The sequence below is a fragment of the Momordica charantia genome (genome assembly GCF_013281855.1).
Source record: "Momordica charantia cultivar OHB3-1 chromosome 6 unlocalized genomic scaffold, Mcharantia_2.0 BLBB01000006.1, whole genome shotgun sequence".
NCBI lineage: Eukaryota > Viridiplantae > Streptophyta > Magnoliopsida > Cucurbitales > Cucurbitaceae > Momordica > Momordica charantia.
In genome coordinates this window covers 28,375,508-28,388,254 of record NW_028275164.1, presented here as the reverse complement: position 1 = coordinate 28,388,254, position 12,747 = coordinate 28,375,508, and the positions used below count along the sequence as shown (strand labels likewise).

The following is a 12,747-nucleotide window of genomic DNA, read 5'->3' as shown; positions in this document are numbered from 1 at the left end:
GAATCTTGATACGTGAAAGGATGGAAGAAAGCACTAATTAAGAGCCATGTGAGAAGGAATCTGCTGCCCTTATCTCACTGTTGTTACAAATAATTTTCACATGGACCGACCGCCATGCAAATCCATACTTTATATTATTAATTATTTAATTAAACCATATAGTATACGTGCATAATTAATTTTATTAATTTTAATGCCTAGCTATGTACTTGGTTAATGGCGGATTGTGATTGGTAAGTTTTTAATCTAATTGGGTCTTAATTAAAAGACAAGATTACACATATTCTATACGTGAAATTATTACTCTTTATAACCCCAAGAAATGCTTAAACCAAATTAATTCCAATTTGCTATCACTGATACAAAATATAAATAAATAAATCTCATTTTTGCTTATTTCTGGTTTGAGTTGAGAGCTAGTTTTCAAATAAGAGTCTTTATTTTCCCTTATTTTTGAGATAAAAGAAATCAGTGAAAATATAACTCGGCAACTATTTAGAAAATTGTTATGTTTTTTTCTTATTATATTTGTTTTTCACAAATAGTTGTTTCATCAATTGATGATGAAAGAAATGTGGGACCCACCATATAAAATAATGAATTAAGTGATGATGTAGACCTCGAATTAAGTTTTTTTAGAATATTCGAATACACAATCTTTTAGTCGGAGATATATGTCTTAAATAGTTTAGTTATAACTGTACTAACCGTTTGATATAAATGAACAATACCCAAAAAAGTTAAGTTTTTTTCTTTAGATATATTTTCACAAGTCTTTTTATTCGATTTATGCATACCTCAACTGATCTCATAGAATAATCACAACCCTATAACAATTGTTTGTCAAGAAAAATGTGAAATTTTTAACATTCTAAATAGAGGGGTCAATATGGGGTCATTCGAGAGCTCATAACCATCAAAATCTTCTTACTTTTTTTCACATACTCCAACAATCGCTGACTATGGAATCATTTTTATAGTTGAGTATAGTAAGACTTTAATAACTTTCTCGCTAGCCTTAGTAATTTCTACTATAGGTTAATTAGATATTCAAAATCTCTCCTTTTGAATTATAATATTTAAAAAAAATATTAATTTTTCAATTTTATTATGGTCTCTAATATTGAACTCTTAAAAGATTACGGGAATGATTGGTTATAAACAAAATAATTCAAAATACATTAAGAAGGAAAGAAATGTAGAGGTGTTACTATAATTATCAGCGTATGAAGACTACATAAATTTGAATTAAAATTTATAATTTTAGAGTCAAAGTAGTAATAAAGCGACGGGGAATTATTTATTCATAATTTTAATAAAACAAAAAAACTAACTAACAATGTGAATGAAAGAAAGAAAAAAAAAAGTTCTGGTCAACTGATTGGCTGCGGGCTACTCTGCGAAATTTGTGGGTTTAATTAATTAATACTTTTATTCTGAACTCATAAAATGTACGTAATTTTTAGCCAGAAACGTCTCTCCCATTGAACAATTAAAAAAAAAAAAAAGGACTTTTGTTACAATTTTCAAATATTAGTTTGGTTAGGTTTAAAACTTAGCAACAGTGGTTGACTTAAAGTTTCAAAAATTAGTCAAGCATGGTAAAAGGAATATAATAATGATTATAAATTTTGTAATTTATACTAAACTTGAATATTGTTTCGATTGGTTAAGGCATTTATACTCCATCAAATTATTTGCACTCTTTTATGATAATGTCTTTTTTTATAATTTTGTTATTAACATTACAAATATGAAGTAGAAATTGGAACCTTTGATTTAGAGGAATGTAACTATTAACTACTCTTTTTAGTTTAACAAAGAGTGGATGATTCAAATTTTCAATTTCGAGCGAGATAAATAATATTTTAGCTAAATGAGCTATACTCATATCGACAATATTATGTATCATTAGCATAACTTAAGGTCAACTAGATTGAAGAGTATAAATAGGTGGGGTTATACATGTAAATTTAACAATAATTTATATCATATTATGTATGGTGTCAAATTTGGGCATAATTTGTCGATCTAAGCATAGCTCAACTGGTTGAAGTATCGCAATCTCATCCTTCAATGGATATTAAAAATGGTTAAATATGGATCTCCCTAAATTTAAATGAATAAAAAAAGAAAAAAAGGCCCATAAATATGGCCCATAAGTTCAATGAAAAGAGCCCAAAAGATTGAAAGTGGATGGGCTTCCTCTTAACTATACACTTCAATGGCCCAAATGAACCCAACCCATTTTCTTGATTCAAGCTTAAAGGTTATAACAAAATAGAAAAGTTTGGTCAAATCTCAATGTGTTAAAACTATGCCTTTTGTTGCAAGAGTGGAAGATTCAACATTCATTTTTAAGGAAGGTAATAGGTGTAGCTATCGAAGCCGCAACATCGTGTCTATTCAATCCCTAAACGTTAATAAATTTTATTTAGATCTCAAAACTTTAATACTTCTATTTAGTTTCGTTGTTAATATCATTAATAAAACATCGACATAACTTGTTAGTTAAATTTTGGGTTGTGATGTGACAGTGGCAAACAGCTAACCTACGGAAGCTAAAACATAGGAACAGCATGTGTGTTTGAGGTCTGAAATATTTGATACTTTTTTTTTAATACACAACAGGTGGAGTATTGGACTCAAACCAGAACTCACACCCTCTTGGTTTGAGTCAATTAATTCTCACCTGTGTTCATTTGAATTGAAACTTTTGATAATTGACTGTGAGTGAGGAAAGTGCATTTTGGAGGAAGCCCCTCATTCGCCGCATCTGCAAAACTAAGAAATACAGACAAACAAGAGACTTTGTAAAACAAAATTGATTTAAAACTTTGTAAAATTCAACCCCAATACAGAAAAAGAAGAAAAAAAAAAAGAAAAAAACCTCAATCTACCACAACTACAAGAGACCTTGTAATTAAGCTTCTATAGATGGAGAGAAAGATCAAGTTTTTTCTCTTTTTCCTTATCATGATCTATCCTACTAACATTTTTCTTCATGCTTCTCTGCCAATTCAACACATTTTGTTCATCTTCCCCAAATTGTTGATATCTACTACCATAATAAACCATGTTCTCAAACTTGGGAGCAGCTCCAATGGCAGCTCCCAAGCCATCACACAGCATCTGATTATTTGGGAAACAATGATAATGGGAAGCATGTGCAGCAGCAGCAGCAGCAATGTACATTGGAGGTGGCCACAGCCCTGTATGACTAGCTGCAAAGATCGGCGGCGGTGGTGGCGGTGGCGGTGGCGACGGTGACGGGAAATTGGTCGGGGCGTAGTCGGAAATCCGCTTCGCCTTCCTCGCCGCCGTCCTCTCTTTCTTGTGAGCATTTTGATGGCCTCCTAAGGCCTGAGAGCTTTGAAACTTTCTTGAACAGAACAAACAGGGGAAGACTCTTGATGGGATTTCTTCTTGTTCCATTTCAAAGTTGCTGCTTTCTCCCACTTGTGAAACCTTCTCCTCATCCTCCATATGCCTGCAAACCAAAAACCCAAAACCAAAATGGGGCCAAGTTAAGTTTACCATCAAAAACAAAAAATTCCCACTTCTCAGAAGAAGGAAAAAAAACCACCTTTCAAGAAATTGAAGAACAAGTATGGGAAGTGGAGAGTTGTTTGTATAAGAAGGCTGCAGCAAGAGGAGAGTTATGGGAAGCTGACTTTTTTGGTGAACAAAAAAGAGATAAAAAGAGAGAAAAAAGAGTTGAGAAGCTAAATTCTAAAAAGAGTTGGAAAATGTGCAAACTCTATTACTCCTTTTGCATAATAATTATAAAAAAAAAGTGCTTTGGTGGCAAAGATGGATGCATGGGCTTGGGAACAGAAGAGATAAGAGAGAGACAGAGACAGAGACAGAGATTCCATTTCCCAATCCAGATTTTATGTACCCAACATAATTCATTGCCTCTCTGTCTCTCCTTTGGTTCCAAACTTGGCTTCCACAGTTCAAAAAAGATGTAATTTTGGAGATAGAAAGTGGAGTGTAAGTCAGATTTGTTTTGTTTAGTCAGTGGTTTCAACTTTCAACTTGGTCTGCAACTTAGAAAAAAGTTGTTTGTTTTACTTTTTAGTTGTTTCTTAACATCAACCCATTTGCCTCACTCTCTCTTGATCGGTGTGGTGTGTCTTCTGAGCATGCGGATGGCCGATGTCAGGGCCGACTCAGAAACTTCCAAAATCTTACCTTCTAACTTTTTCCTCATAGAAGACGAATTAAGAGGAAGTCCTTAGTAACTCATACTCACCACTAAATATTTTTACCGCTCTCTCTGAGTCGTGTCATTCAGTCAGTAGGAAAGTATTGTCCGAGAGCGAGCAAGGCTCGGTTCGTGACGAGGGTTGTGGTTATCTAAAAATGGTTATGGGAGTAAAAAGGGGGGCAGTGGTGAATGTGCAGCTGCAACTTTGTCACTTTTCTCCCATTCCTTGCATGCAGATGGGAACCTCCTCTCCCATATCACTCCTCCAATCGCATAACTCTCTTCCCTGTCTCTCCAATCGTCGTCGGACACGTGCCCTCTCAAATAGATTATATTATATTCTCTCAGCCACGCGCCAAAATTTGAACACTTCAATTATTAAGCAACCATACTTGATTCAATTAAAGCAATAACGTAATGTTGGGCTTTGAGTCCTATGTGTACTTATCTAAACTTTCATTCTGATTTCTTTTGCTTGGTCAAAGCCTAACTAAATGCGAGATGTAATTAAAAAATAAATAAATTACAGGAGTATCATACTTTCTTTATTCACACTATAATTTTATCTTTATAAAATAAATCTTTAACGTTGGTGAACCCCATATTCTATTTAACACGATGCTGATGTGTCGTGCAATGAAGAAAAAGAATATCCATATTCTTGTTGTACCATAAATTTTTCCATTTATAAGTGTGTTAAAGAAGCTTCTCCGTATGATATTTTATCGGTTAAAGTAAACTTTCAATATTATGTCCAATTCATCTTTGAACTTTAAAAAATGTCTAATAGATCTCTGAAGTCTCAATATTGTTGAAGATCCTACACCAAAAAAATCAAGAGACCTAACAAGATTTATAAGATACATAAATTACTCCTCTTATTATCAATTTTGAGATGTAATTATGTAAATATTGATAAATATCACCTGTAATCGCTACACTATAAAAAGACGTACCTATTAATCTCATGAACTTTCTATAAAAAGTTAAGAAGCTATTAAAATAACCAATCATTTAAATCCAATTTTGTAGGATGAAATACTCAATGATAAAATCGTAATTTATCCTATTTTATTAGTATGGAAGTGTGACAAATCACATTTATCGAGAAATACGAATTTAGATAAAAACTCTTGAAACATTATTTTGATTTAAAATTGGAATATAGAAAATCTGAACCTGATGAAAGCATCTATATCTAATCAAGAGTTATTGTGGGCCCTTTTAAGTTGTTACAACAAAAATAACTTGCACATTTGATTTCTGAAACTCCTCACCGTCGCCAAAACAAGAACTTCTGATGAACTTTAATAATGAAATTTTTAAAAAGCAAAAACACCAAGATAATGACATTTTTTTTATATAACTTCCATTGTTTTACACGTTCTAAAAAATGAGGAAATCAATATGACAACCAATATGACAAAGGGTCTGTGGAATATTTCGTTTCTTAATTAATGTGGACAAATCTCTTGCAACTTAAATTCCAACAGCGAATGCCTCTTTCAAGGTCACAAATTTATCCTTTGTATCGAAAAAGTAAATAAATACACATTTTGATGGCCGTAACCCACCAACCAGATGGGAATCATGAACCAGCTGCATCAAAAAGAAGCATAAATTGAAATCTTCTTCTAGTCTTCAGGTTTTCTCAACACAACATAACTTGGTCCTCCATTAGTCTTTTGGATCCTTGAAATTCTCCTCAGTATTTCTGCAAATGCATTCTTGTCCTGCATATCATGGGATGAATAAGGCATCAGAAAATTTCCATGGTCCGTTAAATTTCTCAGCGTTCATTCCGAAGATGAACGATATAACATCCGTCTTAAACAGCATCCCAACCAGAAACTGTAACTTGTTTCATTGACATTGTGATTTGCAGAGTTGGTCTTCATACACATAACCCACCGAAAGAAAGAACAGTTTATGTAAAACATACGGTAAAGACGCTACATACCTCTTGAGACCTTAGTCTTGCTTTGAATTTTGCAACAAGATCCTGTGTAGTCACAGGAGTCCTTTGCCGCAAAACAGCCCTGATTTCTTCTTCAGTAACAGGTCCAGAAGGCAATGCCGATTCTGTTTTGACTGATGCCGGTGCACCTTTCGAGGCCGTACTTTTAGATGTAGACACACCCTCGTCTGTAGACTTCGAGTCCTGAATACCATAAGAGATCTTTGTTTACCACGGAAAATGACTTAGCCAGCTCATCCTTATACTACAAATAAAAAGTACATTTCTCGGAGCTTAAACCATGAGATGATGGTAAAACATGGCATACCGTCTCGGTTTTCACTTTCTTCGGAGGTACATTAGATGGTTTCACATCGTCGCCATTTAATTTTCTTTTCCCCTTGGATGCCTTCGTAGAAGACGGGGTTCCCTTAGAAGATCCAGAAGGTATAGGCTTTGAGGGACTGCTGGCTGCAGCTTCTTCTTTAACTGTATCCTTCTGCTTCGAAGCCACAACTGGGGTGCCACCAATATCCTCCTCCACCTGAACAAATAAAAAGTATAAAGTCACTTAACAATTACATAAACATACAGGCAGTATCACAATAAACAGAGGATTATATATAAATACTGATACAATCAGGTATTCTTTGTCGCTAACGAAAGTCCTATCAGAGAAAGGGCAGCATAACACATAATCAAATAACACTTCTTCAAACTGCATAAAGATACCATGACAAATTATTGACCGCAATTCACACAGATTCCAGGCAACAAAGTGCTTGTAGGTCATTATTTAAAGGTTTGGATCATGCTGTTAAGTACTATTAACAGGAATCACAAGAGCTTACATCGTCATCGTCGTCGTCATCCTCTCCATCTGAATCATTAAGACCTCCAGTACGCCTAAGCAATTTCTTCAACTCTTTTCCAGATTTGCTCAGACCACCCTCCCCTTCATTTTCTTCATCCTCGTCGTCTTCATCCTGCATAGTGAGATAAGAATTTACAGAACAAAAACCATCTGTATCTTTATATATTCAGGAAAAGTTTAAGACAATAAAACATGTTAGACCAGAACTCTTGGTTATTTTTAAGGTCGACGGAAATCAAACATTGAGAAAGTGTATATTGGGGGGATCCAGTTCCACCACTACCAAGTGAAACCACAAAAATGTCGACGATGTTTCGCATTGAGAATCAAATTGGCCATCCCGTAGGTCCTTGGAGAAGAACATACCCCATACGTCTTCAGAAATGTTCTATTGTATAATTAAAGAATAATAAAAATTGAAGACTCTAGCATAGCACATATTCCACGAAAGACCAAGAATAAAATAATAATAGAGAACTTCCATGACCACCATTCAGTAAATAAGTAACTTCCAAGCCAAAAATATATTCTCATCCTTGTACATCTTGCTCTTTTCCTTTTCCTAATCAATTAACTTTCCATATTTTAAGGTCAGGTTGTAAATCCTGTTGGTAAGAATTCTAGAATCCTGAAGTTACTCTTTTGATAGCAAACATCTGACGGGTTTCATAATTACATTTGCACTTATATCAGCAGATGAAAAATTAACGCCCAATGGAAAATGCTCCAATATACTGTTTTCATCTAATCACTCCCATATGTGCATGTGAATGATGGTTGTAGACTCTACTTCCAACAAAAATTATGATCACTAATAAAAGTCTTCCCTCCTCCGTTCCTGTTTCCCGTCCCCCATCCGGCATTAGCTTCATTTCTTACCACCTTTTTCAACACTTTTGGAGTAAAACATATACAATTACTTCAACTGTTGAAATATGTAGAATTGTACAAATAACGTATCAGTGAGAGCTTTTTTTTTTTTCCAAATAAGCGCTAGACAACCTGCTTGATTTCTGGAGGTGCCGGAACCTCGGGGGCCAAATCCTCCCTTTCTTCACGATCAGGAGCAGTAGTTTCGTCATCATCAGTAAAAATTTCTTCGTGCTCCCAATCATCTCCTAAAAGGTTAGACAGTCACATTAACGTAAAGGAATATTGGCAGTGGACTTAATGCTCTTCATGCAAATTAAAAGAAAATTTTCACATGTTTGAATATGAGAAAATGCATAGTGAAAATTTGAATCTCTTGGATAAGAACAAAAGAATTTGCTAACCCATTTACATCCACAACATAAAACCCTACGATTGATGCAATTAATTCCCATATGATGGCCTACTATCTGATAAACAAACAAATGGTGCAAATGACCTTCCATAGAGGTAGAGATGATATGATAAAAGCACTTAACCTTAAAATAAGTAAATAAAAGTTTTAGAAAAAGTCTTCTTTTTATTTGAAGAAATATAACCTTTCTCAATATCATCATCGTCCATGTCATGGTCACCTCCCCTAGGACCTTCCTCATCATCATCATCGCCGCTCTTTTTATTGAGGCCCAACCTGTTCTTCCTTGCCGCCTCTTCTTCTTCATCTTCTTCTCCCCTATCTGAGGCATTACCTTCATTCTCATCACCAGTAGTTTTCCTGCGCCCCCGACCACTAGCACCAACAGCATCTTTGTCATCAAACTTCTCGACTTCACCAAAAGCAGCAGGACCATTACTTGCAGCTTTCATCATCCATCTTTCATATCCATCAGCTGTTTTCTTTCGATTCTTCATTTTCTCTTCTGCCTCCTCCAACGTAAGTTGCTTATACTGTGCCACTTTGTTGAAATTGTACCTGGAAATTGAGGTTAGTTATCCCCTTGTCACCATGGCTGACTTGAAATTTTACATCGTGTTTGGATCCAATAGAACCATTGTCTCACAAAAAATATAGAATCATTCGAAAATTGAAAATGTAATAACCATGTATGAAGAAAACTTAAGTCAAACAACAAAAGACTGCAGCTCGATTCATAGCAAACTGACTCAAAGTTCACTCGTACCAAGAACCAGCAGGAATGGCAGTAAATTCCTTCCCTTGCAATACAAGCAAGTAATATGTTGCTGACTGTGAACCTTCAAGATGTCCTTGGAACTGAAATTGGCCCGTTTCATCTTCCAAGAGCCAGGGTCTATTCTTGTATTTCTCCTATGTTCATGGAGTAATAATTAATCAGGGTCAAGTAGGACACTGCAAATAATATTTAAAAAGGAAAAAGGAAGAGAAGAGAAATAAGCCACAAAACAACTAACTTGAAGTAAGAAACAATAAAAAGATAAATACAACAAGAAATCAACCAAATACATCTCCATGGTCAAAGCTGAATTATGATTAACAACACAGAGCAATATATAAATATTGAAGTACAAAACACACAATTACATGGTCCACGTCCAACTCATATGTAAGCCATATGAAACACCAAAGTGCAGCCTAATACAAATAGCAAGTATTTCTGTATTCCAATGAGGCAGAAGCTCACGAAGTGGCAAAAAAAGTGCACGAGACTCCAAATCTATAAATTTCCTAAGCCTTTGTTTCAAGGTAATATTGCAACTCCCAATCTTGTTAAAGAAGAAGGTGTATTTCCAATTCATTTTGCCGGGGGATAGCCTCAATTTCTTTTGCTCCTATTTTCCCCCAACAGAAACAGCTTCTAAAGGAATCAAGCTCTCGAAACAATTAATTATCCAAATACAAACTTTAAAAGGAATGCAAAATAGAAGTTAACTCAGTACCCGCAAGGCATCAGAAAGCTGGCGTCCTTGAAGACCTTCCTTGTAAAGAGACCATTTATTTTCAGCATTTCTCTTCCTCGAGAAGTTTGGCAGCCCACTCATGAACCTACCAATGAAGTAGTTCTTGTCGCTACTTGCACTTGCTCGAACATTGTATTCCTAAAATATTATCAGCGCTCTCAGAAAGAGAAGACAGACATGAAAATTCTTAAACCTGTCGTAAATAAAAATCCTAATCACATGAGTACGAATTTAACATATTGAAATCACCATGTTCCTTAATAAAGACGAGGTAGAAGACGAACTCTTATTAAGCGAGTTACAGTAGCGCCACAGTCGTAACATTTGCCCTTATTCTCAGCCATAGTTTTGCCGCAGGTCAAGCACAAAGTCATGTGCTTACAATTGCTCCCATACAAATCCGTCGAGGACCCGCATCCACTGCACGACGGCTTCAGCAGCAGATCGAATGACATTTTCCCACCTCCTTATTTAGCCACAAAAATCTACAAAACCGCCAAAAAGAAAAATAGCACAAATCACATAAGAATCCCAATTGAAAAATCTAGGGTTCCCAAATAACAGCCAAAAACTCACTCAATTGATGAAGAACCCCAACAAGATTGAAAACTTCAAGTTTCTCTGGCCGTAAATTTGCAGAATTATGACCAGTTGGTGCAGAATCCACGTCAATCGACAGTAGTTACAGGATCTAAGAAAGAGAGTAAGCTTTCTGAGATAGGAGAATTGCAAAAATCGCAGTTCTTCAGACCGAAACCGGAAATAATACTATGATTCTGAGTCTCGAGACCGCAGGCACCCTTAGCCCTTTTTCGAAGTAAATAATTGTTGTCTTATGAAACAAATTTTCTAACTTTTTCTGTATTTATTCTTACTCCAATCCTTTTCCTCGAGTAAAAAGGAATTATAACAAAATAAACCTAAAGTTTTAAAGTTGGTTATCGATATCTATACTATATAAATATCTATAATATTTAAAATTTTAATTTTATTTCATTAATATATAATTAAATTAAATTAAAATACAATGACGTATTAAAATACTAATAATAATAATAATAATAAATTTTAAAAAATTATTTTTTCTCCTAGATTTTAAATTTAGTTTTAATTTACTCTTCTATCAACTATCGGTTGAAATGACTTGTAAAATAGTGGTTCACTTTAAAAGTTGTCGATTTCATTTATGTTCATGAATTTAAGATATGTTGATAAAATGTCGATCGTATTAGGATATTTCTATTTCGTTAATCTAGGTTTTTTAATTAAGTTATCGGGATATTTTAAATTTAATAAAACTAGAATCATCTAAATTTAAAAGCATCCAACTATTTTCTCACTAACTTTACACCTCATCTCCATCTTGGCTTGAACAAGGAAGACAATGCACAGTACGCAGGTTGAAAAAAAAAGATGACTTTATTCAATGATGAGAGATTAAGTATTTTGTTTTTTAAGAGATAATTTATAATGAAAAAGAATTACCCAAACTCGTATTTGTGAGAGACAAATTATGATAAAAGATGTTTTAGGTGGAATGGGAGATTGCCACGTAAACGATTCTTTCGGTTCCGAGAATAATCTCAACCTAGACAGGTAGAATCTATTAAGAGTTAGTTATGTTATTTAGTTAGTTTTATTGGCATATTTTTTCAGTTATTCTCGCTTGTATAAATAACCTTAGTTATTTTTGGGGCAATATACCGAATATACCGAATTACATTTAATACGATATTAGGTCAGTTAAGTTTTTAAAAACGCATTTCTGTTTTTTAAATTTTGGTTTTCATTCTTATGCTCAACTTTTTTTTTATCTCTTTTACATACTTATTTTTAATAAATTTATTTTTTCACTTTAAAATTTCTCCTCACATAAATTTTTCTCTCTAACAAATTTATTTTTCCCTCTCTAAAATTATCGTCTCTAAAATAGTTATTATTATTTTCCGCTCTCTTCAAAATTTCTATCTCTATATCTATTTCTTTCTTTTTTATTAATACATCACTCCTATTTTTCTCTCTAAAAAATTAATATTTTTTCGAATATTTATAATTTATTCTCTAATAAATATATATTTCAATTTGTCTTTTATCTACATTTTTCTGGTTCAATTCTCATTTACTACAACTTCTTTTATATATTTTTCTTTATTAATTTATTTGTAACAAATATATTTTCTAACATTCTTTTGTCTGACTTTTTTCTCGCTATGATTTTTTTTATTTCTAAAATTTGTTTTTTTTCCCCTCAACTTTACTCCCCCTGAAACTTTATATTTTTATCAACTTTTCTCACTAATTTTTGTCTACAACTTTTTTTCTCTCTAAAAAATTTACTCTTTCTCACATTGATTTTTCAAAATTTTATTTTTATCTTTCCAAACTTTTATTTTTATGTATCTACATTAGAAATGAGACTCTTGCGGGCTCGAATCTCCACTTTAAGAATATAGAAGGCATATCCCACCATATACCGACCTTGTTCCCAATTCCATTTTTTAAGTAACTAATATATATTTTATTAATTGTCTTGCTATGAAAAAAATATTGAATATTTTTTAAAGCTAATTATTTATACTAATAATAATAAATTTTCAGTAAAATATATATGAATTATATATATTTATTACTTTTTATCTTAAAAATCTAAAATTAATTATTAAACCAGTCACGTGAAGATCCCATCTCCAAATGAGGAATCCTCAACTTCGACCTCGATTCCTATAATCAAAAAACATGGTGAAGACAAGAATTAAAAATTTTAATGAGGACGAGAATGGGGCAGGACATTACTGTTGTCATCTCTACTCCATAGATTTTTCTCTCTTAAACCTATAGTTTCAACTTTCTAACTTTTTAGAAATAGAAAACAAAATTTGGTTGTCAATCACAGTT

General features: G+C 33.5%; 2 protein-coding genes across 3 annotated transcripts; both read right to left on the bottom strand.

Annotated features, from left to right (window-relative positions):
- Positions 1–2,845: 2,845 nt before the first annotated feature.
- On the bottom strand, positions 2,846–3,926 carry LATE (C2H2-like zinc finger protein). The gene is made up of 2 exons (XM_022303997.2): positions 3,587–3,926; positions 2,846–3,490 (listed from the first exon to the last, which is right to left on the bottom strand). Exon 2 carries the CDS (start codon positions 3,484–3,486, stop codon positions 2,932–2,934), a length of 555 nt encoding a protein of 184 aa, XP_022159689.2. The 5' UTR covers positions 3,487–3,490; positions 3,587–3,926; the 3' UTR covers positions 2,846–2,931.
- A 1,719-nt stretch (positions 3,927–5,645) lies between these two features.
- Positions 5,646–10,685, bottom strand: RAP74 (transcription initiation factor IIF subunit alpha RAP74). Of its 2 annotated transcripts, XM_022303574.2 has the most exons (10): positions 10,429–10,685; positions 10,137–10,337; positions 9,832–9,990; positions 9,096–9,241; positions 8,514–8,887; positions 8,047–8,162; positions 7,022–7,156; positions 6,499–6,714; positions 6,174–6,374; positions 5,646–5,946 (listed from the first exon to the last, which is right to left on the bottom strand). In XM_022303574.2, exons 2-10 carry the CDS (start codon positions 10,305–10,307, stop codon positions 5,848–5,850), a joined length of 1,617 nt encoding a protein of 538 aa, XP_022159266.1. In that variant the 5' UTR covers positions 10,308–10,337; positions 10,429–10,685; the 3' UTR covers positions 5,646–5,847. The 2 variants fall into 2 exon arrangements, with proteins under 2 accessions (XP_022159266.1, XP_087982033.1); XM_088125907.1 differs by lacking the exon at positions 10,429–10,685 and having other exon boundaries at positions 10,102–10,323.
- Positions 10,686–12,747: the final 2,062 nt, after the last annotated feature.